We start from the raw sequence: 27,779 nt of genomic DNA, 5'->3' as shown, positions 1-27,779 counted from the left end.
CGTGTTCCCCAACATGGCGCGGATTGAGCAACATTTTGCATACCCTGGGAAAAGGATATTATAGAACTGAGAGAATGTTTGTCATCTAAGGCACCAATAAAGTCAAAAACTAGTCAGTTTCAGTTTTATAGGTATTTCAACGATATTTTGAATGCGTATCGGGATCGAGATATATTTACAAGACCCTAATCATATGCATTAATATGTCCAAAACAAAACAATCTGAGATAATTTCTATATTAATTACGTTTTAAAACAGCTTGGAAAACCAGTTTCTTCATATATATCAACGAAATAGGGTATAGCTGAGCCCAAACTCCGGTTGACGTGACATTTCATACTCACTTACGTTGCCACAGTTTTTTTGTTGACCTTTTTCGCTAAAACCTTTTTTTAAGCAAAATCCAAAAAAAGCAAGTATTAAAAATAAGCCAGTTAAGTAGAAAATTGATTCATCAATCGTATAAAAATATGTGGGCATGGCTAAATGTTCTATATAGCTGGGAATATTCGACGAAATAAAGAATTGAGCAATTGGAATGATACTCGTTTGTTTATGCTACTGTTGTATGAACAAAAGTGCCTTGTGCGTATGCCTATAGTGGCTGCTGTAAGTCCTGATGTCACAGGGCACTCCCCAAAAACAGCCGCTGTTCCACGGCTATTCCGTGCTTTCCACCTTCTTCGCATTTACAGTTAAAGTCGAGCCACAGAGTCTGCAGCGATGCCGAAACGACCAGCGGCGACCTTTGGCGCAGTTTTGGCCCACTACTCCGCCCTACCCAAAAGACGAATTTCATAGGAAAACAATTGGAAAAGGAAGAAAAAGAACAGACCGCGGACTGAGGGTAGGGGTGGAACAGCTGTTCGTCTGAAAACGGCATCTGGACACCGGCGTCTTCAGGATTCTGGCGTCTGGTGCGATGGAAATACCGACAAGACAAGATCGCGTGTGCCGTGGGGAATGGGGCCTACGGCTATGCAGCGTATGGACTTCAAGATGCCCAAAATATGCGATCCTGTCACAATCCCTGGAGCGTGGGTGCTATATAGGTGCGGTGGTTCAATATACGTGCAAAAGCTGGATAGGGAAGGGTTCTATATAAGTGCGGGTGCCATATAGTTGCTGCGTGTACCTTTTTTTGGGGCTATACTGCCATATTGGTGCTTGTGCCCAAGATGTGCGATCCTGCCACAATCCCTGGAGCGTGGGTGCTATATAGGTGCGGTGGTTCAATATACGTGCAAAAGCTGGATAGGGAAGGGTTCTATATAAGTGCAGGTGCCATATAGTTGCGGGGTTCAACTTTTTTTGGGGCTATATTGCCATATTGCTGCTTATGCCCAAAATATGCGATGCTGTCACAATTCCTGGAGCGTGGGTGCTATATAGGTGCGGTGGTTCAATATACGTGCAAAAGCTGGATAGGGAAGGGTTCTATATAAGTGCAGGTGCCATATAGTTGCGGGGTTCAACTTTTTTTGGGGCTATATTGCCATATTGCTGCTTATGCCCAAAATATGCGATCCTGCCACAATTCCTGGAGCGTGGGTTCCATATAGTTAATGTGGTTCAATATACATGCATGTGGTAGATAGGGAAGGGTTCTATATAAGTGCAGGTGCCATATAGTTGCGGGGTTCCATTTTTTTTGGGGCTATATTGCCATATTGGTGCTTATGCCCAAAATATGCGATCCTGCCACAATCCCTGGAGCGTGGGTGCTATATAGGTGCGGTGGTTCAATATACGTGCAAAAGCTGGATAGGGAAGGGTTCTATATAAGTGCAGGTGCCATATAGTTGCGGGGTTCAACTTTTTTTGGGGCTATATTGCCATATTGCTGCTTATGCCCAAAATATGCGATGCTGTCACAATTCCTGGAGCGTGGGTGCTATATAGGTGCGGTGGTTCAATATACGTGCAAAAGCTGGATAGGGAAGGGTTCTATATAAGTGCAGGTGCCATATAGTTGCGGGGTTCAACTTTTTTTGGGGCTATATTGCCATATTGCTGCTTATGCCCAAAATATGCGATCCTGCCACAATTCCTGGAGCGTGGGTTCCATATAGTTAATGTGGTTCAATATACATGCATGTGGTAGATAGGGAAGGGTTCTATATAAGTGCAGGTGCCATATAGTTGCGGGGTTCCATTTTTTTTGGGGCTATATTGCCATATTGGTGCTTATGCCCAAAATATGCGATCCTGCCACAATCCCTGGAGCGTGGGTGCTATATAGGTGCGGTGGTTCAATATACGTGCAAAAGCTGGATAGGGTTCTATATAAGTGCAGGTGCCATATAGTTGCGGGGTTCAACTTTTTTTGGGGCTATATTGCCATATTGCTGCTTATGCCCAAAATATGCGATCCTGCCACAATCCCTGGAGCGTGTGTGCTATATAGGTGCGGTGGTTTAATATACGTGCAAAAGCTGGATAGGGAAGGGTTCTATATAAGTGCAGGTGCCATATTGTTGCGGGGTTCAAATTTGTTTTGTGCCGCTGGAGACGGTGCTGGAGAACGTGCGTCGGCCAACTTCAGCGCATTCTCCAGTACAGTGGATAGCAACCCGATGACACCCACATTGGATTCATCCCGCATTCTAAACGACAAAAACCAATCAGGAGTCATGTCATAGCAGACGTATTGTAGTCTACTGTTTTGGTAATGAGTTACATAACGACATCCTTTGGGGACTATTCATGGGCCTATTTCTGCTTTTAAAGAAATCCGTCATCTCTGACGGATGCACCGCAAATTTGAAGGGTTGCATGACTGCTGCCCAGGAGTTCCCAGTGCTCTGGGACGTGAATCATATCCGGAGAATTCTGGCGAAATCCAATCGATTCATGGACAGAGTGCTGGGACCTCTGTACAACAGTCATTTCAATACTTCAAATTGGCAGAACGTTGTGTACCCACCGGTACATAAAGATGTGCAGGAGCGGATCGCACAGGAGGTGAAAGAAGTTAAAAAACTGGTTGAGCGTGTCTGTCGCTACCCAGTGACATCATTCACGAAGTTACACCGACTAAATAGCACCAAAGACTATTGTATAGTCTTTGATGGCACTGACCTCGAGCTATGCGGCAGTGTTATTGTTGGTATGGTTGCTGATGTGATGGAAAATTTGCCGACGGAAGGTCGCCAAGACTTCCACAGAAATCCGCAACGATTTATGGCGACAGTCGTGGGAGTCTCAGAGCTGGATACTCCAAAACCGGAGTACTCTCGACCGAGTACACCGAGGGGATACCCTTCAGGATGTGGGCGATGCTTGAGCTATGGGCACCACACGCAAGTAAATGAAACGGAAGCTAGTTCCGTCCACTTTGAAGCCAGCTATTGCTAGCACTTTCCAGCGTGGTGGAGATACAGTCAAGAGCAGTGGGAAGATGAGTACAAATGGCTGACCAGTAAAAACCGAAAGGTTTGATAGTAGGTATATTTTTCCACGTTTGAGCCTTTCGACGTGCCCTGGTCGCTCGACATGCCGAATGGCTCTTTTAATCTCTAATAGTGGATGGTTCAACAGTTTTACCTCGTTGAAGGAATGCATAATTTGTTTGAAGCTACAGTGAGGTGAGACATAGTGGCAGGATCTGAAAAGAAAATCCGGTAAATTTATGTATGCTGCCCTATATACCGAGCTATATGGGTGGTGAAGGACGCCATCACGTCTTCGTCGAGTGCCATCGTTTCGAGTACGATGGGCGCGAGCCGGAGAAAGAGCTAGCCACCAGCGACAGCGTGGGAGGAAAAGCTTTGCGGCTTTACCGCGCACAGATATTCACCATCAGAGATCACTAGAAAACACAAATGGGACGGACACATATGTGTCCAGAAACAGCCGTTAACGGGACAATGATGTAGTATTGGTGGCGTCCCAAGTTAGATTTTAAACAAATTATTAAATAACACTCACTTCGATAGGCTAACGGCACAATTGAAAAGCAGGTAATGAGGCAAGTATTCTCGCAGTTTGTGAATAGAGTTGAATTGTTTATCCAAAATCGCAGGAATAGCTGGCGGCCTCTTTTGAAAGCGTGGGTGTGTTTGTGTTTAGCTTACAGCTATCGTGTAAAGTGACCCCACTATCAACTTGTTCCTTCGCTTACCTTTGCGCCACCAAGATGAAAGTAACATGCACAATTTGGGAGTGGATTACAGAGGAAGGAGGAGATACAAAACGAAAGAAAGAAACGTCAAATGAACCCAGCGAACACGAAAGTCCACCAAAGCCACCAAATTTTCCACCAAAGCCACCTAATAGTCCGCCTCCACAAACTCCCTCCATAAGTCCAGATCATCATATCAAAACAATGCCTCCAACACCTAAACCGCCACCAAAAGACGACTCTGGCTCAGACTCCGAAATAGGAGAATGGAGTGGAATTGTAACCCCAAGGCACGACGTAGCCAGCGTGTCGTCAGTGCGGACGGTGGAGCTGATAATAAACGTTTACGGGATTCTCCTTAAAGCCAAGTGTAAATCAGTTTTAAAAAAAGTTAAAAAGGAGCCATTGACGCCTGGAGACAGGAAGTTAATCAGAAAAGCTATTACGGCGTTTTATTCTGAACAAAATGTAAAGTTAACGATGTCAAAATCTCGCCAGCTTGTAGACGAAATAACCGAGTTATTTCCAAATGAAATTACTTCCAATTGGACCAGCGGGAGAAAAAATCGTGTAAATTTCTATAACAACATACAATCAAAACAGTATGAGATAAAAAAGAAGGCTAAGGTTAACAGTCAGATACCGCCATCCAACGCTCCTGCTATAACACTCTGCTGCCATGCAGACAAACTTACTTGCAGCACCTGCGAGGAATTCACCTGCACAAAATGCCGTGCATCCTGCAATAAGTGCAGCCAAGTGATATGCAGCAGTTGCGAGTTTTCCAAAAGAGCATTGTAACATTTCTAACATTCTAAAAAATCTAATATGATCGAATCTAATGTCTCTTGCACAGAAATCTGGAACTGCTTTGCAATATGTGCGAAAAGTTCCAAGCTCCAGTATAAGAGTCTAAATTTTACTTTCGTGTCAGCAACACATTTCAAAAGTTCTGCCAAAAGAAACACCTAATAATTAGGAAAATCATCGATGTCTGCAAAGTACATCCAAACATCGATGACAATGTTTCGACGTTTCAACAGCTCTAATTTCTTTAATCCAATTGAAATGTACTTAAATTTCACCACACGGCAAATCGGACTTCAATATTACACCATTTATTGTATTATAATTAGGATTAGCGTTAAAGCGGCGTATGCAATTATTTGTGTTTAGTAGATATCGACACTTATGCCAAAACTGTGAGGTAGCGTACGCTCCACCCACATTTTTCCGCCCACCAGGTCGAGTTGGTTTTTCCATTGGAGGGACCCGAGATCACGGCAGACGCCACTGGTTTATTTTAGAAAAGTAACCCAACGACGACGGCGCAAAGAGAGAGAGAGAGGAATACACCAAGAACCGAAAACCAACGGCATCGACACAGCAACGGGGAGGAATGCACCAAGAAACGAAACCCAACGACAACAACGCAGCGGCAGCCAAAGAGAGAGAGGAATACACCAAGAGCCGAAACGGTAGCCAACAGCATCAATTAAGCGACAGCCGAAGACGAGAAGCACCGAAAAGATAAGCCGCCAGCGTCGACGCAGCAACGAAGCGCCGAAACGGTAAGCCAACAGCAGCAACGGCAGAAGAGAAACACGGAAAACCAAAACCATGTAACGACGCGCCAGCAGCGAAAAAGAGAGACAAAAGTCACCGGCGCAGCGTAGACGCCGATACAGAGCGGGAACGACGATTGCCTAGGTACTCTCGGCGATACCTGTCGGCCCTCTTCCGCTTCGTAGTAGTTCTTAGTCCGACAGGGTCCCGTAAGTGTTGCCCGGCGAAAGCCTAGGCACTCTCAATGATACCTGCCGGTATTATCGCATAGAAAAGACCTTCGTATTAATTCTGAGTTCGATGGGGTCCTGAAGGCGCTATCCGGCGATAGCCGGAGCGTTCTCGGTGAAATCGTGGTGTGTACAACGAACGTAGAAGGTCGCGCAACGAGGCGGAGAAAGGCTACAGCCAGCGAAACCAGCAGACAGCAGTTTCTAGACGGACATCTAGGATTTCCACTTAGATCGAGACGGTTTGCCAGACAGGCACCGTATGCGGCTGCAACCAAGCTGGGCTGGGTTGTCTTTGGGCCGGTAAGTGCCTCCACCACGGTCTTGCCTCCTAGCTTTGTCACTGGAGGACACTATTCAGAGGATGGTGGAAGCGTGAACCCGCGCCACCAGTTGCACAGCGACGACGAGCGGGCGCAGAAGATACTACGGTGAGAGTGGGCCAACGCTACCAGACAGGACTACTATGGAAGGATGACCACATTGTGCTTCCACGGAGCTATGATATGGTGTACAAGCGGTTGGTCAACGTCGAGAAGAAGATGAAGCGCAACGGGTTCGCGCAGGAATACACCAGGATCATCAAGGATTACGTGTCTAAAGGATACGCTCGACGTCTGAAGCCTAACGATGTTCCAGTGGAAAGCGACAGGCTATGGTACTTGCCACACTTTGGAGTCGAAAACCCGAACAAGCCGGGAAAGGTTCGGCTGGTTTTTGACGCTGCAGTTAGAGTTGGAGGAACATCGCTAAATTCGGCGCTGGCCAACATTATAAACCCTTGCCAGCTGTGCTCTTTCATTTTAGAAAAGGTGCTGTTGGAGTCTGTGGCGACATCAAGGAGATGTTCCATCAGGTCCTGATCCAACCCCAAGACAGATGTTCCCAACGGTTTCTGTGGAGAGATGGCGATGACAGAAGAGATCCTGACATCTACGAGATGATCGTAATGACCTTTGGAGCAGCCTGCTCGCCAAGCGCTGCGCATTACGTGAAGACTGTGAATGCTGAACAGTTTCGACATTCGAATCCAAAAGCAGTCAAGGCCATCATCGACTATCATTATGTGGATGACTATGTGGACAGCATTGCTACCGAGAGCGAAGCCATCAGCGTATCTACCCGAGTGAAGGAGATACATGCGAACGCTGGATTTGAGCTGTGCCAGTTTTCATCCAGCTCACAAATTGTGGAGACGGCATTGGGCCCACCAGGACGAAGCGTGAGCGTCGGATGGAATGAGGTTGAACAGAAGATTCTCGGAATGTGTTGGCAGGCAGCCACGGACGATTTCAGGTTCACTGTGAAGTATCATCGAGTTCCAAGCAGCCACGAGGGAGTATTTGAGCTTGGTCATGTCCACGTTCGATCCCCTGGGTTTCCTGTGTTGCCTTATGATAACAGCCAAGTTGCTGCTACGAGAGATTTGGAGGCAGAAGATCCAGTGGGATGAACCAAGGGATACAAGGCCTTTGTGAACTGGCGCAAGGAATGGACGCCGTGGGACAGTTCCGATGTCCTCGCCATTACTTCGGGCGTGGACTCGTGAGGGCTATAGAAATGCCCGTCTTCGTGGATGCAAGTCAGTCTGCATTCGCGGCAGTGGCCTACTGGAGGGTCACCTATGAGGATGACGACGTGCTGGAGAGCTTCGTATGAGCTAAAACGTATGTGCGAGCTTGAGAACTACGGCCTCACTGCAGCAGAGTGTGAGGCCGCAGAGAAACTGTTGGTCAGACAGGCACAATGTGAGGCGTTTCCGAACGAGATGCGGTCGACAGAAGTCGGCAAGACGGTCGCCAGTGGAAGCGACATTCGGGGACTGGCGCCATACATAGATGGCCATGGAGTTCTGCGAGCATACGGCAGAGTGGATGCCGCATTGTGTATGCCATACAGTGCGAGGAGGCCAATAATCCTGTAACACAAGCACAGTCTTACGGAGATGATTGTGCATCATTTCCACGCCAAGATGAAGCATCAAAACGTGGATGCTACGATTGCGGAGATCCGAACAAGGTTCTGGATTACGAAGCTGAGACGCGCACTACGGAAGACGATCTCAGCATGCAACGTGTGCAAGTTGCATCGGGCGCGGGCAGCGCCGCCAATAATGGGACCCCTGCCGAAGGATCGCCTGGAGACCAATGCTGGCCATTTAAGAATACCGGACTGGATTACTTTGGACCACTATTGGTGAAAGTATCGCGGCACACGGAGAAGCGCTGGGTCGCCCTTTTCACGTGCCTGACGACCAGGGCGATACATCTGGAGTTGGCACATGACCTGTCAACTGATTCCTGTATAATTGCGATACGGAACTTCGTCTGCCGTCGAGGCCCAGTACCAAACTTCATAGGAGCTGACAGGGAAGTCAGACGATTTGGCGACGTGTTCGAGTCAGAAAGGATTCAGAGTGAGCTATTTGGCCGAGGCATCGAGTGGGTTTTCAATTGCCCAGTGAATCCATCTGAAGGAGGAGTCTGGGAACGAATGGTGCAGTGCGTGAAGAAGGTTCTGCGCTACACATTGAAGGAGATAGCGCCGAGGGATCACGTACTGGTGAGTTTTCTGATCGAAGCAGAGAACATTGTGAGTTCGCGTCCGCTCACCCACTTGCCGGTGGATGCGGACCAAGAAGCCCCCCTGATGCCAAATGATCTGCTCAAGGAGTAGCTAACCTGCCGGACACGCCGGCGACGATGTGGAGCTGCTCAAGGAGTGCGCTGCACGCAAGTAGTGGCGTATAGCGCGACTAATGAGGGACCGTTTCTGGAAGAGGTGGGTCTTGGAGTACCTGCCTACACTTGTGCGCCGAGAGAAATGGTGCCAGAGGGCGGACCCGATTCGCCAGGGTGACATGGTCTTCATCTGCGATCCAGCCTTGCCCCGAAGAGAGTGGGGCAAGGGCATTGTGGAAGCCGTTTACAAAGGAGTCGATGGAGTCATCAGACGCGCTAGAGGTTAAAGTAGGAGGACATACTGCGCCAGCACCAGCCAATGCCAGTGCCAGTACTTGCAGTGGTCAGCAGCAGAGGCAGCAACTTGCGACAGCTTAACTGCTGGAGCGTTAACTGTTAAAGCCAACTCTGTAACGTGCAACCACGATGTAGGCGAGATGGTCCTCTCAGCTTGGAACGGCACGCTGTCAATTTTCCGGCTACTGGCTCATCGGCCACGAGTGTGGTGTTCTTATGTATTTTGCTCCTAAGCTGAGGCCTATCCTATTATTATCTTACATTTAATGCGTGTCACCAAAGACTATACAATACCAAGATGTTGCATGAGCGACCAAAAAGCTGTTCTATGGCGGGTCCTAACATTAGAACCCAAACGGCACGAGGGAGCGCGCGGGGTTTCAATTCCCTTTTCGCCTGTACTTCGTCTCTACCGCGACCCCGCTGCCCATCGGTTTCGTCTGTTCGGCAATTCTGGACTCTCGAGCCTCAGCACCGTCGAAGCGGTGGTCGCGGATCGCCGATGTCTTTGGAGCGGCACAGTGGGAAAATTCGATTGGAAAATTCTCTATTAGAATTTATCTAAAGCACTCATAAAATTTTTTTACTATTTCGGCTGAGTCCCACTGTGCCGCGCCAAAGACATCAGCGACCACGCTGCCCTACGGTTTCGGCACGCAGACGATTCATATTTTGTTTTTGTATTCTTTCTCTCGAGACACACCGACTCGACGCTGACCGAGGCATTGACGAAGCCGAGTAGCGTTTCGGAGGCGAAGGTAGCGGAAAAGAGAATTGAAGTAATAGCCCCGCGCGCCCGTACCATGAAGCGTCAAACGAAAATTGAAAAAGAATTTGTTCCTCATGCAACATCTTGGTATTGTATAGTCTTTGATACAATACAATAACTTCATTTCGGTTATGGTAAAAATATGGGTAATGTTGAACGGGCAGCGGACCTTCTTGCTACCTTGGTGGTTCGGCGCGCAACGGACCAATTGTACCATCATGCGACTGCTTAATATTCGATGGCTTTCATCAAATGGGCAGATCAGGTACTCTTCTTTGCCGGACGGTGTTACTTTTACGGAATTTTTCGACATTTTCAGACCTGATTTTTTTAATTTTACAACTGATCAACTTATCGAACACACTGAAAAGTATAAACGGGGCCTTGGGTTAAATTAGTTTTTTCATCGGTATATTGTATATGCCTATATTCTTAGGCAAATCCCGAAAGCACCGATCAGCACTTTCGGATGAGCGGAATGTTCAATATTTGCCTCGTTCTCAAATGCGAGACTAGGAGACGAGGTGGATGTTAATACGCGATGTACTTGTTTGGAATTTCTGGAGCTATCGAATTTTCGAATTTCTGGAAAGTCCTATACAAATAACACTGAAACAAAGAACACACTATCGAACACAGTGAAAAGTATAAACGGGGCCTTGAGTGGGTTAAATTAGTTTTTTCATCGGTATATTTTTCGGTATATTGCATATGTGAGATGGTATATTTCGGTCTCTTTAATCTTCACAACAAAAACTACGTACAAACAGTTTCATATATATATATTTCGAGAGTTAAATTTATTAAGTAGGTGCGTTAAAGATGTCAACGGGCAGCGCCGATCCCTGGCAATTGAAAGATACAAAAACTGATCAGGGAAACACAGAATTCTCAAGCAACTGTGACAGTTTTGAAGATAATTTCATAGCTCACGACCAGAACCAGGAAGGCAACGAAAAAGACTTTGAAAATATTAAGAAAAGCAATGATAGGAACCTCCACGACCCATTGCCTGATTCTAGTAACTATTTGGAACTATTAGGTGAGAATATTCCATATGGAATGTGTACTTACACGCTTAATTGCTAAAGACAACTGAATTTTCAGAGCGGAAGTTGGCCAAGGTGCAAAAGGGCAGCAAGTTATTGGAAAATTTGCAGGACAAGCGGCAGGATTGCATGCGATCTCTCCTGTCGGCCAACGGCGTACCAGTCACAATATTTGAACAGCTCCTGGAGCTTGATACGCCGATCGACAGTGGTCGGCTGCATCGTCACTTGCTTCCTGTCCAAGCCCTAACAGTGGGCGAAACCGTTCGCATAGTGGAACACGACGCTCTTGAGCAGCGCGAAGAGGAGCACACTGAAGTGGAAGCGGAAGGCGATCACTAGTGGCAGCACAATGGACTCTACTTTCGGCAATATCTTCTTATTTCTCACTGAGCTGGCCTGGAAAAGTCGTCTGACCATACCGATTCTGGTCACCACAGCATTTCTGGTTATGGATATACGTTTGCAGATTGAAATCAACATACAGTCGGGACAATTTGTGAGTAAAAACCACCCGGGTCAAAGAAAGCCTTATATAAACGTAAACTCTCTTTGCAGAATGCAAGCGATTTGGATGATATGGATGATGCTTTCGATGACCAACTGGGAGTGCATGATGAGCACGACATGGGCGAGGACAGTGGCAGCGATAGCTATTCAGACGATCTGGAGTACAACAGCGAGTACTCCAATGAGGATGGCAACAACAGTGAGGCTTCCCACTACAGCCTAGACTCGTACGACCGCTGGGGGTTGGACTGGGACGCAGAAGATGATGTCGATGCCAACTATGCGAACGAGATGCCATTTTAAAGCAAAGCACATAACATAAATTTAAGAAGTAACTGGGCTTAATTAATTAGCTTTATTTTATATATACATATATGTACATATGTGTATATATTGTATGTAAATCCTCAGCAATGGCAATATGTAACCCCTATTTATCTGTATTTGTATGTATTCAACAAGAACAATTGCTATGCGTATATTATTTTTTTGTTTATTGTTTACATGTACAATTTGATCAACTCGTCGCTTACTGCCGAGGGCGTCAGTATGCCCAGATCGGTGAAGAGCAGCGTAATGTAGACCGGAGGTGTGTAGTCCACCAGGGGATGGACCTTGGAGACATCGTTGAGATGCTTGCGCGAGTACTGCAAATGATACCAGTCCAGTCAGAAAGGGGATCGGATCGGATCTACTGCTGCCACGGATCCTGCACTTACCTTGTACTCATCGGGCAGATCGCGCTGATTTAATGGATAGAGACGCGTGAACTTGAAGCTCTCAGCGAGTACGTAGAAGGGCTTTTTCATCTCCCGCGCACACAGGCCCATTGTGTAGCTTCCAATTCGGTTAATTATGCCGCCGCTTTCAACCACTGCCTCGGCACCCACCATCACAAAGTCAACCGATTCCATTACATAGCCTGTGGCCGAGTCCAGTATTAAAGTGCAGGCGATGCCAGCCGCATTCAAGTCGCGGATCATCTCCTCCCTGATGATAAAATCTGAGAATTTATGGAATCCGTAGACAGTTAGTTGGTACCCACCCAGAGTTTCCTGTGCCGCCCTGAGTAACGTACACGTGGAAGGACTTTTTGTTTTGCGAGGCTGTAATAAGAGCCTTGAGCACAACTCGGGATCTCGAGTGTGTCAATATGCGGCAGCCGTCGCTAATAAAACGTTGCGCCTGCTGTCCAATCACCTGCAAGGGCATAAATACTACGGATTACACTACGCATCTATATGTGTAGATCAGCGAAATCTACCTGGCGAGAGTTGTCCAATTTGTCCAGAAAGATTTTACCACGATTGAGCATTATTAGGCGGCACTCTTCCATATGCTTATCGTCCAGACTGAGCGTTATGAACCGACAGAAGAGTTCGCCGGCCGACACGATGGCTGCTATGGACAAATCCGTATTCCGCATGGCTGCCACCGCCTCCCTCATGGTCGTGTGCAGAATGTGGATCGTCCCAACTAAAAGGTATATGTGTTACCATAAGAAATGCCTCTCTGACAGCCTTACGCACATTGTTTCTTCTCCAATATCATAAGGAGCGTCCTAATGGCCGCAATGCCGTACGACATATCCTTGTCCTTGTCCAGGAGCTGCAGGAAGTATTTGACCACATCTGCGAGAAGTCGACGATTAATAGTTTGAAGAGCAAGCTAATGCACGATTCATGCTTACCAAAGTCCTTGCCAGATTCAATAATTTGCGGCATTTTGATAAAGTTTGCTAAAACATAAAACTGTTGCTGCACGTCAACAATGAAACAGCTGTTCGCGGCCAAAGCAGTGATGTAAATTAGACCTGGAGAAACATCGATGGTTGCGGACATCGCTGTTTTTACCGATGTTTTTCAAATAACCTATATACTTAATTTATATCCTGACTAGAAACTATCCGTTGTTCCTGAATGAACATTTTAGGGTTTTACGTTAGGATTTTAATTCCCTCTACCACATTCTGCCAACCACATTCTTATTAAATAACTCACGTACCTTTCCCCCTTATTTAGTAAATGTATTAGTACTTGTATTTTGAATGCATGCTTAGTTCTTTTAGTAATTTTCCTCGAATATCAGTCTATCAGCTATCTTTCTTGCATGTTCCTGTTTGGTTCTGTTAACGCGCCGCGCGTCTTGCAGCAGCACCAATCGGTTGGTTGGTCGCGAGGAGGGCTATGTTTTTGCCTGAGATGCGCGCATAGCAGCCTTCTGCTAACATCGATGTTTCTCCACCTCTAATGTAAACGTCCGTTGCCAACACTGCTTGCCGGGGCTAAAACGTAAACAATCTACAAAAAATTACAGGTAATATTTGCTTTATTTTATTTTTGGCTTAGCAACGACACGACACAAAATTTACAGCATGTGCTTCAAATACCTTTAAACGCGACGGCAGCCCGACGTCTGGAGTGAATCTTCAGCGCGTGAGAATCGACGTGGAAAACTGAAGGACGGGAACAACCATGTTCAAACTAGAGTCCTACATCACCCCGATTCTGCTAAGCTACGTGGCCAAGTATGTGAAGAATTTCCGTGACGAAGATGCCCAGGTGTCACTGTGGGAGGGTGAGGTGACGTTTCAGAACCTCGACCTGCGCCTGGAGGTGCTGGAGGAGGAGCTCAATCTACCCGTGGAGCTCGTTTCGGGGCACATCCACGAGCTGAGCATCCAGGTGCCATGGACAAAGCTCATGTCGGAGCCGGTGAAGATTATCATAAACACAATTGAGTTTGTGGCCAAGCTGCCGGACAATGAGAGCAGGCAGCGTCGTGCCTCGTACCAAAAGGAGCAGCGCCGGAAGGCGAAAAAAGCCGCAGTGGAGGCTGAACAGCAGGGTGCTGCCCCCGCCAGTAGCTCAGTCGTGGTCAAAAAGATAATCAACAACATCACCTTGCAGTGCCACAACATCATTCTGAAGTACGTCGAAGACGACATTGTCGTGTCCATGAATGTCCAGTGCATGAACTTTAGCCCCGCCGGCGAGAACTGGAAGCCCACAATGGTGGACGTGCACCCTGTGTCGGTTTCCATGCGCAAACTGCTGCAGATATCCGATCTTACCATCTGCCTCGATAAGCGGAACACGGCCGGAAGGATTGAGGTGTGCCAGGAGCCGGTCCTCTATCGCTGCACCCTGGAATGTCGCGTCCTGCGCAAGTACAATGCCACCACAGTCAGCACCTCGAGCACGACCAGAATCGGGGTCTTCACCAAAGCGTTGGACATTAACGTGTCCTCGCTGCAATTCCCGATGGTCATGAGGTTGGTCAAAATGCTGCTGGAACTCAAGCCTGCGGAGATGGAGGAGGAAGCTCTCAACCCAGACGATCCAGAGGAAACAGCGGAGGGCAACGAAGTGCCGGTGGGGGGTACACAGCCCGAGGGTCAGAGTTATCTGTGGTGGGCCTGGAACCTTTTGCCCAGCTTCGAGTCGCAGGTCCCCGACCCCGACCCAGAGGAGACCATTGGCCATGCCTTCGATATAGGCATATATGCTGAGGAGCTGAACTTTCAGCTGAAGAATTCGGAGTTCTTCACCGATCAGGCCATGGGAGGGATAAAGCGGATCCGCTATACACCCATCCTGCGCATCAGTTTGGGCGGCATCTACTACGAGAGATCGCAGTTGAAGGAGAACGACTGGACGAACGTCAAGGCGGGGCTCTCGAGCCTTTGCATGGAGCCCTTGGGGGCATACAGGAGCGAGGATCCAGTCGATCGGGTGTTGGTCAATACCCAGGAGGTGAGCCGACCATTCATTTGTGAGACAAAGTTGCATTTTCCACGATTTTATTGCAGTCTTTAAAGGGGCGCACATTCATCGACAAGAGCCTGTTCGACGAGCACTTTATGTTCTCGGATCGCACCTGGTGCCGCCACAACTACGAGGACTACGTGGCCAGGAACACAGATGAGTATATGCTCTTCCGCAGCCCCGTGCTGTCGTTCGATATTGTCGAGTACCGGGCCCCAAAGCCGAACAGCCATCCCCTGGCCGAGAGCCAGCTGAAGGACCTGGGACTGCGCGTTCAGTATCGTCTACTATCCGCTGGGATTACTTTCCACTTCTCACAGTCATTTCTCCAGGTTAAGAATGTAATTAGCGATTTATTGCGTCCTTACGATTACTCGGGATATCATTCAGAGTCGGTCAGGGAGGAGCCCCAGCACGAGGAGCACTTTAACACAGACATGACCTTGGCGGACTTGGAGTACCTCATTGGATTCGCTCCCACCTGCAACTACAAGATCGAGCTGCGGAACATGACCATTCAGCTGTATCCGCGCCAGCAGCCAGAAGAGTCCTCGGCAGCCAATCAGCATCAGCTGTCGACCACGGTCAAGCAATCCCTGCTGCCATATCTCCAGCTAAGACTACCCCTAGTCGAGGGCACGCTGTGCAAGCCAGTGAACGCACACCGTCTGGTCCAGTTGATCACCCAGCTGCAGGACAAGCCGCGAGAGCTCCTCAATTCGTGCTACAATTGCTACAGATTCAGTGTGAAGAATATCACGCTGATGATCCTAAATACCACGCCCGAGAACGGCCGCGCCAAGCTGCTGAACATTCCCCGGATGCAGTTGAACGTTAATCGTCTCCTGCTCCCCCATCTCTGGCGACCCAACGATGCTGCGCTGGAAACGGCGGAGATTCAGTCGGAGATCCTGACTATAGAGTTCTCGAAGCGCGAGCTGACCCTCGCCAAGCGCATCATTCCGCTGATAGCGAGCTTCAACGGCACAGAGCTCTGTGCTGTGTCCCATTTTGTGGCGCAATCCACTGCCAGTTCGGATGTGATCAAGCTGCAAACGCTGGCCACAAAACTGCGACTGAATTTCCACAAGTATCACACGCATCTATCGGCAAATGCGTCGCTGCGAAGCCTCAACACAGATGCCTACCACACGAAGATGAACATGCGCAACGTGGTGCTGTCCACCACCAAGAACCTGAACAACAAGTGGCTAGAGGTGCAGCTGCAGCTGCCACTGCCACTGCAGGAGACAGCCTTGCAGCAACAGGAGCAGATGCCCGGGACGGTTTTGTGTCTGTGGGTGGAGCATTGTCGCTTTACCATAGATATATATCTCCTGCAGTTCCTCAAGTTCCCAGAGCACACAACGAAAAGGAAATCAACGGAAAATGGTATGCCTTCAGGGAATAAAGCCTGAAGATTGAAGATTTCTGTTTTCTAAACTAAATTTTCGTTTTATTTCAGAGATCGAAATGGATGTGGATGCTGCCGCAAGCCCATCGGTGTCAAACTATTCCACGATATCTGCCACAGCGTTGCCCCTTCAACCGCGTCGAATCAGCCGCAACAATAGCCGCAAGATCTCCGTCCCTGAGGAGACAGTGCATCTCAGCTCTGAGCGGGATGAGAGGCACACACAGATGGAACCAGTAACCGGTTTATTGATGGACAGCAAGCCGCAGAAGACTGCTCTAGATCTTGGTCAGCTGGCGAAGCGTCTCGGCTCCATGGTAGTGCTCGCAGAGATTGCCCAGATCCGGGTAGACGTGTGCGAGCTCATGGTGCGCAGGAGGCCCGCAGAGTCGGATGTGGAATACACGTCCATACGGCTGCCCCGCATGAAAATCAAGTCCAGCAACTGCGATTTCGTTTCCCGGGGGAATATCAGGAGTGTCATTTTGGTGGATGCCGAAGCAGATCTGGTCAACTGGGTCACGGATCTGAACGACTTGAATGTCTGCTACTGCAGGGGAGACATATCAGAAGAGGTTTTGGCACCAGTCAGGACTACCATCACTCTGGCCATGTCCTATAAGCCAATCGAGGAGAAGCTTCCGGGATCCCTTCATTCCGAGAAGACGGCCGCGGTGGATCAGAAGCAGGACCAGACCTCCGATAAACCTGTAGAACAGCGAGGCTTTGGTACTTACTCAATAAATGTGCACGTGGACATGTCGCCCATTAATGTTTTTGCTCGAAGGGTAAACCATTCTACATAACAATCGAGTAACCATCTAATCGCACGATATTCCAGGTGAAACTTCTACACGAGCATTTTCAAATCGTTTCCGAGATTCACAGATCTCTCAGTCCTGAAGAGGATGGCAATGTCAAATGGAGCTCGGGTCCCCGACTGGAGGTTTATACGGGCAGCTCCCAAACCTATCCCGTGATAAAGGAGTTTCTGGAATTGGATCCCAACTTTGAGCCCCCTCAAGCGAAAAATGGTGATACAAGACACAGACCCGAGCTCATTTCGGCCTACATTTAAGTCTATTTTAGTTCCCAATTTAGATGTCTCGCTGATATTCTTCTGCCAGTGGACCATACCACGGATCAGCTTCGAAATGGAGAGCCCCACCGATCGCAAACAGAACAAGGTTGTCGTGACTTTCGAAGATCTACTACTGAACGTGGACAAGCATTCGGACTTTACGAAGGTCACCACCAAAGTGGAGAACCTGGGACTCAACTACTACGAGGCCAAGCCGCACGGGGAGTGGCTCCAGAAGGATGGCTTCTACGTCAAAATGCTGGGCGACAGCGGCAATTTGCCGCTGATTAGTGTGGTGGTTACCACTGTCAGCCTGCAGGATCTGTACTCGAAGATTGGAGCCAGAAATCCCCGCAATAGGCAGCACACAATCTCTGAGCTGCTGATCGAACTGCAGCCCATTGAAATGGTCCTCGACCTGGATCAAATCACAGACTTTGTGATTCCCCTGTGCGGAGTGATAGAAATAATGAGGGGCAATCATCAGGCACCAGCTATTGAGAGCCGCTTAACCACCGTTCAGGACTTGCCCATGGTGCATCTGAACAGCAAAGGAATCTATATCTACCTGCCATTGGCCACGGGCAGAAAGTGCTGCAGTGTCTTGTTGCTAAGGGTAAGAGTTTTGATCATCTTTAGGCGATATTTTTTTGTATAAGGAGAAAAGAATCGAGCAGGAGCAGGAGCGCCACCTAAACACGACCGTCTCTATTCACGACACTCATACCACCGATCCTTAAGCGATCTAACCATATTCCTTTGTTTCTTGTCGTAGATTGAGACTGTGCAGCTAACGCCTAGCCTGGAGAATCCTTTAGTGCGGCAACTGGTTCGCCAGGACATCTACCAGAAGGCCGCCGAACTGAACATGCTGAGCACCCCCGGAGCCCTGGTCGAGGATCGTCAGTACGAGCTGAGCGTCAGAAATGTATCCCTGTCCACTGGGAACTGGCTGCAGACCCAAAAGTATCACATGGAAAAGAGTCTGGCCAGTGAGCACAACAATCCGGCCTTCGAGTGGAACAACCAGACACGTCCCACTGAGCTGGACCACATGGACATATTCAGGGACTTCGACTTCATCATGGTCTATGCCCCGGCCATTATCTACGATCGGTTTTTCGTCTGCGGCCAGAGTGTGGAGTACAACTGTGTGACGGACTTTGTGGCCACTCTGACCACACACCAAATCAATCTGATATCCTGCATCCTAGTGCGCTTCCAGCGTTTGTACAGTGTCCTCGATCAGATGTATGCCAAAGAGTCGCCTTCGCTGACGGAGCTGTCATCACAGTCAACGCACAGCATCTCGTGCACCCCCGTGGACATTTCGGCCAAGAGCAGTCGGCTAAGACACTCTGGCCATTCGGGCCGGTCCAGCGCCAAGCGAAGTCGTTCCAGTTTCGTGGATGCCAGGAGCAGCAGCGAAGTCTTTGTGGGCTCCTGCCAAAGTGATTCCGGAATACACGTGGGAGGGGGTCGTGTAAAGGGAACTCAGAAATCGCAGGAGGAGCTGCAACCGAGTGGCGTACGCTACCCGCAAAGTGTCTCCTTTGTGGCTGGGATATTTGTGCTAAAGATCTACGAAGTCCTGGAGCTGGAGGAACTGGAGCAGCCAGTGATGAAGCCGCTCATTCTGCTGACAGTCTCGCAGCCCAGCTATATGTGCACCCAAAGTCTGAAGGCAACCATCACACAGGCATCCATTTTCAATCTAAACGTAACTGTGGCCACTCCTGGTACGGACCCTTCGGTGGACCCCTTCAATGAGTCTGTGTTTGACACCCTGCCAGGTACTCTCAGCAGTTCGGGGATTCCCCCACCGCTGCTCACTGTGCGGTCCCAGTGCGATCGCATCCATCAAACCGAAGTGGATGTGGAGGTGCGCAAGCCCATAGTGCTGCGCCTGTGCGAGACGAGCATCCAGCAACTGGTCAACAATGTCATCCGCATCTACAACGTGCTCCTCGAGACTCCCTGCTTCTCGGTGCGCAGCGAGCGGCCTGTGGTCCAGGGCACACAGTTGCGGCAGATGAAGAACCACTGTTACAATGCGGACCGATTGAATCTGTCCTTTGATCAGGTCACCATCACGCTCTGCGACGAGGAACGGTCCTACAAATGCAGCTCCGTTTGGCTGGACTTTAGCACCAGCATCAAGTTCAATCCGCGTCCCCAGAAGGCCGTCATTAGATCGACGATTGGCTCCTTCTACATCCAGGCTGGCGAGAAGATCTTCCTGCATCCCCTGTTGATGCGTTTGTCCGTGGATCTGGTCAGCGAGCCATGGTGTGACGATCTCCTGATCAACGCTACTCTCAAGCTACACTTTCTGCACGTCGATGCGAGTGTTTGGAGTATTCTGCAACTGCAAAAGGCCCATGAAGGTCTCGGCCGGATCCTTGAGTATGCCCATCAGGAGTGGCAGGGCTTTCTGGAACATCGTCCGGCAATGGGCACTCCAGCAGAGATTGCACCCGGAGCGCTGATCAAGTGCAATCCATCGATCGACTCGATCGGGCGCTGCAAACGCTCGCTGAAAACTAAAGCAGAATTCTATCAGGACGACCTCAGGGCGGGCGCCTTCCAATTTGTCTACTTGAACTCCGAGTCCGTGCTGCCTATGCCCTACCAGGTGCAGATCATCAAGAAGAACTACGGGATTATCTGCTGGCGCTATCCACAGCCACGCCAGATGACCAGCATCCACATCTATCCGATTCCCATGCCAGTAAGTTGCGCGCTCTGAGATCCACTCTGCTTCCGGCAGTCTAGTCAATTGATTTCTCCTTAAAGGTCTCAAACCCCATACACATCAAGTGCAGCATGGAGTACTTCAGTGAAACGCACGAGACTTTTCTGCACTACTGCGACTTCCAGCTGTCGGAGACGGCCACCAAGCAGCTATCCCCACAAGATCGTCAGATCTGTGCGAACATCTGGAGAGTGGTCATTCTGCAGTCGCTGATTTCTGTCGATGGCACCTGCTTTGAAGGAGATGAGGATGAAGATTTCCATTCTGTGCGTAATGTTTCTAATTGAAACAATGACATTATTATTCTATTATTCTACAGATCGACAGCAGTCGCATTGAGCAGGCCTTTAAGACCGATGCAGACAACGATTTCATATTGCATCCAAAGGTTCTTGTGGGCTGCATGCGCATCGATACCATCTTCAGGGCAGAGACAGTGCCCAGGCTGCAGCTGCTGCTCTGTTGCCAGGACATGGAAGTAAACCTTCTGAATCAGCCGGATGGCAAGGGGGAACTGCCTTCGCTTTTGAAAGAATACTCCCCCAAGCGGTCAATAGACTCCCCACAGACCTTTCTCACAGTGCACGTGGGAGATCTGCAGGTACACTCGGCTGTCTATGCCAGGAATGACTTCAGTCTGGAGACGGACTTCCGCGCGCGCGTGAAGTGCTTGGACTATGGCTTCCTTAACATGCTGGACATCGTGGAGCCTATGAAATTCTCCAGCTACGCGATGTTCACCCACTCTCCGCGCTCGCTGAAAGCGAACTTTCTGCTGGACAAGCTCCGCTTCAACTGCGGTCCCTACATGATCCACACTCTGCTCAGCTCCAAGCATCACTGGCTGGAAGTGCTGCGCCAGAGCGAGATCCGTCACACTTTAATGTCCAAGTGCGTGGTGGTCAACCGCATGCAGGCGGGCCTAAGCTTCGGGCAGACGGGCACGAACGAGCAAATATCCCTGGCACCCCATGAGCTGCAGCTCTACTACTTCCGCAGCTGTGCGCAAGGGCAAGAGCTCACGTTCTTCATTCGAAATCCAGAGACCAAGCAGATGGAGGCCAGCAGCTCGGTGCCCATAGCCCTGAAGTTCGAGGAGGAGCAGAGAGTGCGTCATCTGCGGGTGGGAAAGTGTTGCATCACCATCAAGGTGGGAAAACTGTCCGCCACGCAGATCTATATACTGGTGAAGGGCCAGATTGAGCTGATCAGCATGGTGCCCTTTGAATTGATCACCGAATTCCGCCAAGAGGGAAAACGCTACGACGAGAATACGAGACCACACGAGCACCTGCTTTTGGCCAGGGGAAGGGCATCCTTCTATCATACGGTGGTGCGTAATGGAGACATTAACTTGCGGTAAGAACATGCCAATTTATTCTCGCACTTTTGACTGGATTACTTCATTCCGCAGTCTTAAGTTAGCGGCTGGTCTCGGCAAGGGACGCACTGGAGATATTCCTTTGAAAACTAACAATAATCTGCCTTGGCTGGTCAAGGTGCCCATGCAAAACCCCGTCCAGCAGTTTGTCAGCGTGTGGGTGCGCATCCTGCGCGAGGATGTGGATTTGGACTCAGCCGAGCCGGACTTTCATCCGCAAAAGATATTGATTTGCATTTGGCCCATCTTCGAGATATGCAACATGCTGATCGACGATCTTCAGGCCACAGAAAGTACGAGTGGGCAGAGCTCCAAGATCACAGCCCATGGCGGAAGGATGTCTCTGCAGACGGCTACCACGCACAGCACAGAGCATCGCGTTGGCTTTCAGTTTCCGTAGGTTATCACACATCCTGTCGCACGGGTATCTCTAAATGCATTTTGTTCCAGGGCTCCCTTGTGCAGCACCTCCCAGGAGGATTATACACTCATGCTCAAGACCATGGACTGGCACAAGTTCTTTTACTTCGATCCCGCTCAGTGGACGATTGAGAACTCGCTGCACAAGCTGGGGAAGACGGTGAAGCCCAAGTGGCCGCTGAGCGACGATGAGGAATCGCGCGTGCTTCGCCGTGTGTCACTGACCAACGCATTCGATGTGGAATACCGCTTAAAGGCCACGCGGGACTTTTCCTGCACTTTGGGATTGGAGGTTTCTGCCTGGGGAATGCTCATCAATGCCACCGGTCTGGACCTGAGCATCTGCCAGACCAGGGACCGCGAGCGCCATCAACTGAACGCCAACTGTCTGGAAATGGTGCCCAAATTGTGCGGTCTGTTCACAATTGATGTGCCTTTTGGCTGCAATTGGATCGCCTCGACGCCCATTTACCTGGAGGAACTGACTAAGACAGTGGAGAACAGCCCCAAGCGGAGCATGATGCTCCGCTGTAATTCCTTTGTGGACATCGTGGTGGTGCGAAACGAGGAGGTGCTGCGAATGATGCTGGAGTATAGGCTGGAGGATGGGCGCCGTGTATTTAAGCTGCGCTCCAAATTCGTAATCACCAATTTCACAGATGTCTCTCTGAATGCCCTGCCCTTGACCATGGATCACAAGGAGACCTCCACAAGGGAGGAAGTGAATGCGTTCAGCATGGCCAACAAGAGTCGCAGTCTCGTATCTGTGGATGGGGCAAAGAATTGGTGAGAGATCCGGTCTATGTACCGAATTACTTATTTATGTTCTCTTCTCTTCCCGCCCAGCAGCGTTGGAGTGACGATGGACGTTTTCTACGATCTTAATGCCCGTGCGGCTAATCATACCTGTGATACGGCTTTCGTCTACTTTCTGTGCTTCAGTGTGGCTGGTAGTCGCGACATATCTATACCCATTCCCCTGGCCATACCCTTCACGAGACGCTGCTTCAGCCTGCAGTCTGGACGGGAATCGGTGCCATTCATGATCACTCTCATTGAGAAGGACAATGTCCATTATCTGAATATATTCCGCGATACGGCCCCGGCACTGATCATCAGCAACAGCACGAATGTGAAGTTCATTGTGGCCCAGACGAGTGCCTCCGGCAACAGCAATGTGACCTGCACAAACTCCGAGTTCGTTGGGAGGCATTTTGAATGGAATCAGTTGGTCCCGCCGAACAGTAAATGTTACTACACCCCGCCGCAGATGTACGCCAACTTTCCCGATGTGGAGTTTACCATGTGTAATCTGTCGTTAGCTGTATATAATGGTGGGTTTTACTCTCACTCAAAAGTGCAATACATCTAAAAGAGGTTCCTGCTTTCAGAAAAGTCCTGTGGCAAGAAGAAACTCGGCTGGTCAAAGCCCATAAGGACCGACAAGTCGTGGAAGAAGTTCTTGCATGTGCCGAATCATGGCGAAGTGAAGGTGGTCGTCTGTGATAAGCATCGCGTCATACGCGTCAACATCTACTACATAACCCAGCAACTGGAGTTTTCTGTGAAGGATCTACGCTCACGGTTGACAAAGCCAGAGAATCGTTTGTTGCCCTCAGAGCAGGATTCGGAAAGACAGTTGGACGAGATCGAGACTGTTACTGCTACGGCGTCAGCTACGGCTACTGATGCCAGCGATCCATTGCCGGACATTGTGGGCTGTGCCCATTTTAGCGAGGAATGCGAGTCCCCGCCACAGATCAAGATACGAATATTCGTGAAGCGCTTTGTGTTCAGCCTCCAGACGGACAGTCGGGAGAAGGACTACTTAAAGACGGAGGTGTGTAATGTCTATGCAGACGACTCCATGCTGGCCTACGACGACGACGAAGATCAGCGAGTGCTGCGCTTGCAGTGGCCGAATCTGCAGGTGGATAATCAGTTGTACTCCAGCGGGAAATACGATTTCCCTGTTCTGCTCTGTGCTGAGCAATTGTACGAGCGTCACAATGGCCTGCCGCCGGTATACGACCTGGATGATATGTACAAGCAGCAGGCCCAGAGTGGCCCAGTTTCCCTGCTTACGTTTTACTTGTACCAGGACGAATGGCAGCTGCAGTCTGTGCGGTGTCATGTACAGCCGTTTCGTGTCTACATTGAGGATGCCTATCTGAATCAGTTGCTGGAGACACTGGTGGAATGTGAGCCATCCCATTGTGTGCACACGCCCCGCGAGGAGCAAGAGAGGAGCTTGCTGCCCGATGGGCAAATCCTCTTGCCCGACCACGTCGTAGCGCAGTCATTGTATATAGCCGAGCCCTTTCGCCTGAACAGCTTCACCGTGGAGCCCCTCAGCCTGCTCCTTTCTGTCCACACATCCTCCAGACTTTACATAGCCCTGGACCACTCTCCACTCTCCTTCTCCCGCTACGAGCGCCAGCAGATCCTTACAGTTCCCCTACGCTTCGGACAGTCCTTGGGGCTGCACTATCTCAGTGGAGCTATTTTCGGAGCCGGCTGGGTGGTGGGTTCCCTCGAGATTCTGGGAAGCCCCAGCGGGCTAGCTCGCTCCTTCAGCACCGGTCTCCGAGACTTCATCTCGATGCCTGTGCAGGGGCTGTTTCGAGGGCCCTGGGGCTTTATGGTGGGCGTGACACAGGGTTCTGCCTCTCTGCTGCGTAACGTAACGGCGGGCACGGTCAATTCGGTTACTAAGCTGGCCGGTTCAGTGGCACGGAATCTGGACAGGCTCACTCTGGACGCAGAACACATCGAACTGACGGAAGCCCGACGACGAGCCCGACCCCAGGGCTTTGCCGATGGCCTCACGCAAGGCCTGACTGGCCTGGGCATCAGTCTGCTGGGTGCCGTGGGAGGACTTGCACATCACACCCTCGAAGCCCGGAGCTCTGTGGGTGTCATTGCGGGTCTTACCAAGGGCATTGTGGGAGCCTTCACGAAACCCATCAGTGGAGCTGCCGAAATGCTGGCCCTCACTGGGCAAGGCGTTCTCCACACGGTGGGCTTCAACGCCATGCCGCAACAGGTGGAGCCCAGCGTTTTTCGGAACATGGCTCTGCACCCCGGCTCGTATCGCATCTGGAGCAATCTTCCAGAAGAGCTGCGCCGCGCTCAGATATTGTTCTTCTGCGAGATCACGCTGCTCGCCAGGGATCAGCTGCGCCCGGCTCTGCTCTTCCTGACCACTTCGGTGCTGGCAATCATGGAGTCGGACAACGATAATCTGACCTTTGCCTCTGCAGTGAGCAAGGTGGCTGTTGCAGAGGATCGCGACGATCCCACAAAGTTTTACTTGAGCCTCAAGCCAGAGCAGATGGAGGACTTTGAAGGGGTAAGTGGAATCAAATCAGCTCAAAACGGTATGGGAATTAACTTTGTCTTAATTCCAGCAAATAAACTACACCAATGAGCGGATCATGAAGTTCTTGAATACCTCTCGACTGCACACGATAGCCAACGACTCGCTGAGCGATATTTTCCAGCTAAATGAACACGAGATGGACTACCACTTGAAACGCCAAACGCAGTGTATATTCTACATCCAACCCAACTACGGCAGGCATCTGATCCACTACTTGAAGGTAGTCGGTCGGATGCAGGCCTCACAGTAGCCAAGTATATTTAGGAGGGAGGAAGTCTCGTGACTAACTCCAGTTATGTTTTAATTGATGTGTACGATATTTTATGCCAAAAACAAAAGACAATTTTTGTTACCTTTTTGAAATAAAAATAGGAAAACCAAGCAGTGTAATAAACAAGCTTTAAGATGGTAGCCCTCCCATTGGCTAAAGCGCCAAAAGTTCGCTCCGCAAAATGCAATTTAATAAATTGTATTTTGGTTAGGAGCCACCCACAAACCTAAAACTTTAAACTATGTGCAGGCATTCCGCCAGTGAACTACAGCTCGAACTTGGATGCATTTTAATGGCGCGGACAGATAAATCGATCTAGACCAAAACAATGCAAGTAGCAGAAACTTGTAAAAATGTACTTGACGTCCACAAAAGCCGCCGATTGGAACGCTTCGCCTTTTTCCGCTTTCGCTGCCTGGCTGCTGGGCTGCTGGGCTGCTTGGCTGTGGTTGTGGCTTCTTGGCTCAGCAGCGAGTCAGTGCACAAACTGAGGATTCAATTATGGCTGGGGCTGGCGTACCGCAGCCGCAAGCAGCCCCCACACACCGGTTGCTGGTTGCTCGGTGCCTGCACAAGGCGCTTATTGACGCCCCAGGTTGACCTTCTTTATGTGTTTGACATGTCCCGGGAGGAGGCACAGCCACAGCCACAGCTACCGCCGCACCGAGACACTCGCACACACGAACTGAAATGCCTTCCTTCTATTGTTTAATGTTTATAAAAGGTGTGCATTTTACGACTCCCCCGTTTCTTGCCCTAAAGTTGGCTCCTATTGTGTCCGGTTCTCAGTCGTAGAGGTATTCATAAGCATGTACAATGTGTGTATAAGAGTACTGTGTTCTGCTCCTAAAAGTGGGCTTTCATATAATTTAGTAGTCCCTTTCAGAACCATTTGCTGTCCAATTAAAATGCATCCTTCAACAGCTATGCCTATGCATTAATGAAATTCAATAGATGCAACCGATTTCCATTCGAATGCGACAGGCAGGCGGACAGGCAGGCCTAATGACCTGCATTTAAAATGCTTTTTGTGCAGTGAAATTGAAATGAGCTTAAACAGCATTACTTCTACAACCATTTGTATACCATACACATTGGTATTCGTTGAGGGCCACCAACTTATGCATTATGGCAGCTTCGCCTTCTACTTAGTGAAGGATACGCGGGGGTTCTTCGAGGAAGTGCTGCCATAAGAGCTCTGGCTACGGCTCTGGCTATGGCTCTGGCTATGGCTCTGGCTTCCATTTACGAGTGTCGTGAATGTTTGTTCACATGCGGAATAAAATGGAATGGAATGGCATGTAAGTATTTATGCACAAATCTGGCCAAAGCACAATTTCATGTGACTTCCGCTGAATCCAATATTACTAAAACAGGCCTCGGGTGATTTGAAGCCACGTCACTGCGGGATTTGCGACGATTATTGCAAAAAGGACATACACGCAACTCAGAATGGAAAATGGAAACACAACGAATTATTCATAGCTTATAAGATTGAAACAGTGGAAAATTAACAACACATGCTATGAGCCATATACACGGGAGGATTGGCGGGCGTTCAAGTGGTGCGCACACATAAAGCACACATAAATAAAATACAAAAATCAAATGCAATTTCTCCTAAAATGGTTACTTATCAAAAATTGATACGCCAGCAAGCAGCATAGATAGCATAGCTGTTGCTCGAAGGGAGTTCTACGAATAAACATTCGAAGGCACCGCACCCTACGTAGATATGTACATATTCAACATATTTCAAATATGTTTTGACACTGATGCAGAAAGGGGAAGGAAACGGTAAGGGGAGGGAAAGGACCGCCCTTGGCAGTCGGATTATTCATATTTAAATACATATGTACTCGTATTGCACACTCACTGGGGACTTTGTACATTTGTCAGATGGGTTTCCAACTCTAGGCCAGGCCTCCCAACTCTCCCAAAGATTCCACACACCAAAAATACTCGTATATAATATAGATGGAATACTTAAATAAACAAGGAATGAGAATGAGGCTGAGGCTGAGGCTGAGCATAGAGGACTCCTCTCCTCTTAAAGCTGTTGGCAGTTTAAAATGTTTGCAC

The 27,779-nt window shown here is 49.3% G+C and overlaps 4 protein-coding genes across 6 annotated transcripts; 3 read left to right on the top strand and 1 right to left on the bottom strand.

The window, feature by feature from the left end:
• Positions 1 to 10,367: 10,367 nt before the first annotated feature.
• Positions 10,368 to 11,091, top strand: LOC4800286 (uncharacterized). The gene is made up of 2 exons (XM_001357582.4): positions 10,368 to 10,709; positions 10,775 to 11,091. The coding sequence occupies exons 1-2, from the start codon at positions 10,490 to 10,492 to the stop codon at positions 11,056 to 11,058; spliced, it is 504 nt and encodes a 167-aa protein (XP_001357619.2). The 5' UTR covers positions 10,368 to 10,489; the 3' UTR covers positions 11,059 to 11,091.
• LOC6896710 (uncharacterized) lies at positions 11,039 to 11,705 on the top strand. The gene is made up of 2 exons (XM_002136888.3): positions 11,039 to 11,215; positions 11,275 to 11,705. The coding sequence occupies exons 1-2, from the start codon at positions 11,069 to 11,071 to the stop codon at positions 11,527 to 11,529; spliced, it is 402 nt and encodes a 133-aa protein (XP_002136924.1). The 5' UTR covers positions 11,039 to 11,068; the 3' UTR covers positions 11,530 to 11,705.
• Positions 11,694 to 13,053, bottom strand: eIF2Balpha (eukaryotic translation initiation factor 2B subunit alpha). Its single transcript, XM_001357583.5, has 6 exons — positions 12,917 to 13,053; positions 12,756 to 12,857; positions 12,491 to 12,702; positions 12,272 to 12,426; positions 11,946 to 12,216; positions 11,694 to 11,873 (listed from the first exon to the last, which is right to left on the bottom strand). The coding sequence occupies exons 1-6, from the start codon at positions 12,948 to 12,950 to the stop codon at positions 11,727 to 11,729; spliced, it is 921 nt and encodes a 306-aa protein (XP_001357620.3). The 5' UTR covers positions 12,951 to 13,053; the 3' UTR covers positions 11,694 to 11,726.
• Positions 13,054 to 13,363: 310 nt separating this feature from the next.
• Positions 13,364 to 25,837, top strand: Vps13B (vacuolar protein sorting 13B). 3 transcript variants are annotated; one of them, XM_001357584.5, is made up of 14 exons: positions 13,364 to 13,542; positions 13,600 to 14,981; positions 15,038 to 16,385; positions 16,459 to 17,195; positions 17,249 to 17,441; positions 17,497 to 18,104; positions 18,264 to 20,219; positions 20,285 to 20,509; positions 20,563 to 21,602; positions 21,658 to 22,020; positions 22,075 to 22,830; positions 22,894 to 23,378; positions 23,436 to 25,396; positions 25,455 to 25,837. In XM_001357584.5, exons 2-14 carry the CDS (start codon positions 13,701 to 13,703, stop codon positions 25,674 to 25,676), a joined length of 11,175 nt encoding a protein of 3,724 aa, XP_001357621.4. In that variant the 5' UTR covers positions 13,364 to 13,542; positions 13,600 to 13,700; the 3' UTR covers positions 25,677 to 25,837. The 3 variants fall into 3 exon arrangements, with proteins under 3 accessions (XP_001357621.4, XP_015038547.1, XP_033232957.1); XM_033377066.1 differs by lacking the exon at positions 13,364 to 13,542 and having other exon boundaries at positions 13,554 to 14,981; XM_015183061.2 differs by lacking the exons at positions 13,364 to 13,542; positions 16,459 to 17,195; positions 17,249 to 17,441; ... (7 more) ...; positions 23,436 to 25,396; positions 25,455 to 25,837 and having other exon boundaries at positions 13,553 to 14,981; positions 15,038 to 15,325; positions 15,384 to 15,572.
• Positions 25,838 to 27,779: the final 1,942 nt, after the last annotated feature.

This window comes from Drosophila pseudoobscura, chromosome 2 (genome assembly GCF_009870125.1).
Source record: "Drosophila pseudoobscura strain MV-25-SWS-2005 chromosome 2, UCI_Dpse_MV25, whole genome shotgun sequence".
Lineage (NCBI taxonomy): Eukaryota > Metazoa > Arthropoda > Insecta > Diptera > Drosophilidae > Drosophila > Drosophila pseudoobscura.
The sequence above is the reverse complement of the archived record's forward strand: the minus strand, read 5'-3'. Positions and strand labels throughout refer to the sequence as shown.

What these genes read in the sequence shown, in the direction of transcription:
- LOC4800286 (XM_001357582.4), top strand. Translation starts at nt 10,490, where the DNA reads ATGTCAACGGGCAGCGCCGATCCCTGGCAATTGAAAGATACAAAAACT. An exon ending in TAACTATTTGGAACTATTAG is followed by an intron (nt 10,710 to 10,774) that starts GTGAGAATATTC and finishes CTGAATTTTCAG; the next exon opens with AGCGGAAGTTGGCCAAGGTG.
- LOC6896710 (XM_002136888.3), top strand. Translation starts at nt 11,069, where the DNA reads ATGGACTCTACTTTCGGCAATATCTTCTTATTTCTCACTGAGCTGGCC. An exon ending in ACATACAGTCGGGACAATTT is followed by an intron (nt 11,216 to 11,274) that starts GTGAGTAAAAAC and finishes CTCTCTTTGCAG; the next exon opens with AATGCAAGCGATTTGGATGA.
- eIF2Balpha (XM_001357583.5), bottom strand. Translation starts at nt 12,950, where the DNA reads ATGCCGCAAATTATTGAATCTGGCAAGGACTTTG. An exon ending in GATATTGGAGAAGAAACAAT is followed by an intron (nt 12,703 to 12,755) that starts GTGCGTAAGGCT and finishes TATACCTTTTAG; the next exon opens with TTGGGACGATCCACATTCTG. An exon ending in AATTGGACAACTCTCGCCAG is followed by an intron (nt 12,427 to 12,490) that starts GTAGATTTCGCT and finishes ATGCCCTTGCAG; the next exon opens with GTGATTGGACAGCAGGCGCA.
- Vps13B (XM_001357584.5), top strand. Translation starts at nt 13,701, where the DNA reads ATGTTCAAACTAGAGTCCTACATCACCCCGATTCTGCTAAGCTACGTG. An exon ending in AAGGAAATCAACGGAAAATG is followed by an intron (nt 16,386 to 16,458) that starts GTATGCCTTCAG and finishes GTTTTATTTCAG; the next exon opens with AGATCGAAATGGATGTGGAT. An exon ending in AATGGAGACATTAACTTGCG is followed by an intron (nt 21,603 to 21,657) that starts GTAAGAACATGC and finishes TTCATTCCGCAG; the next exon opens with TCTTAAGTTAGCGGCTGGTC.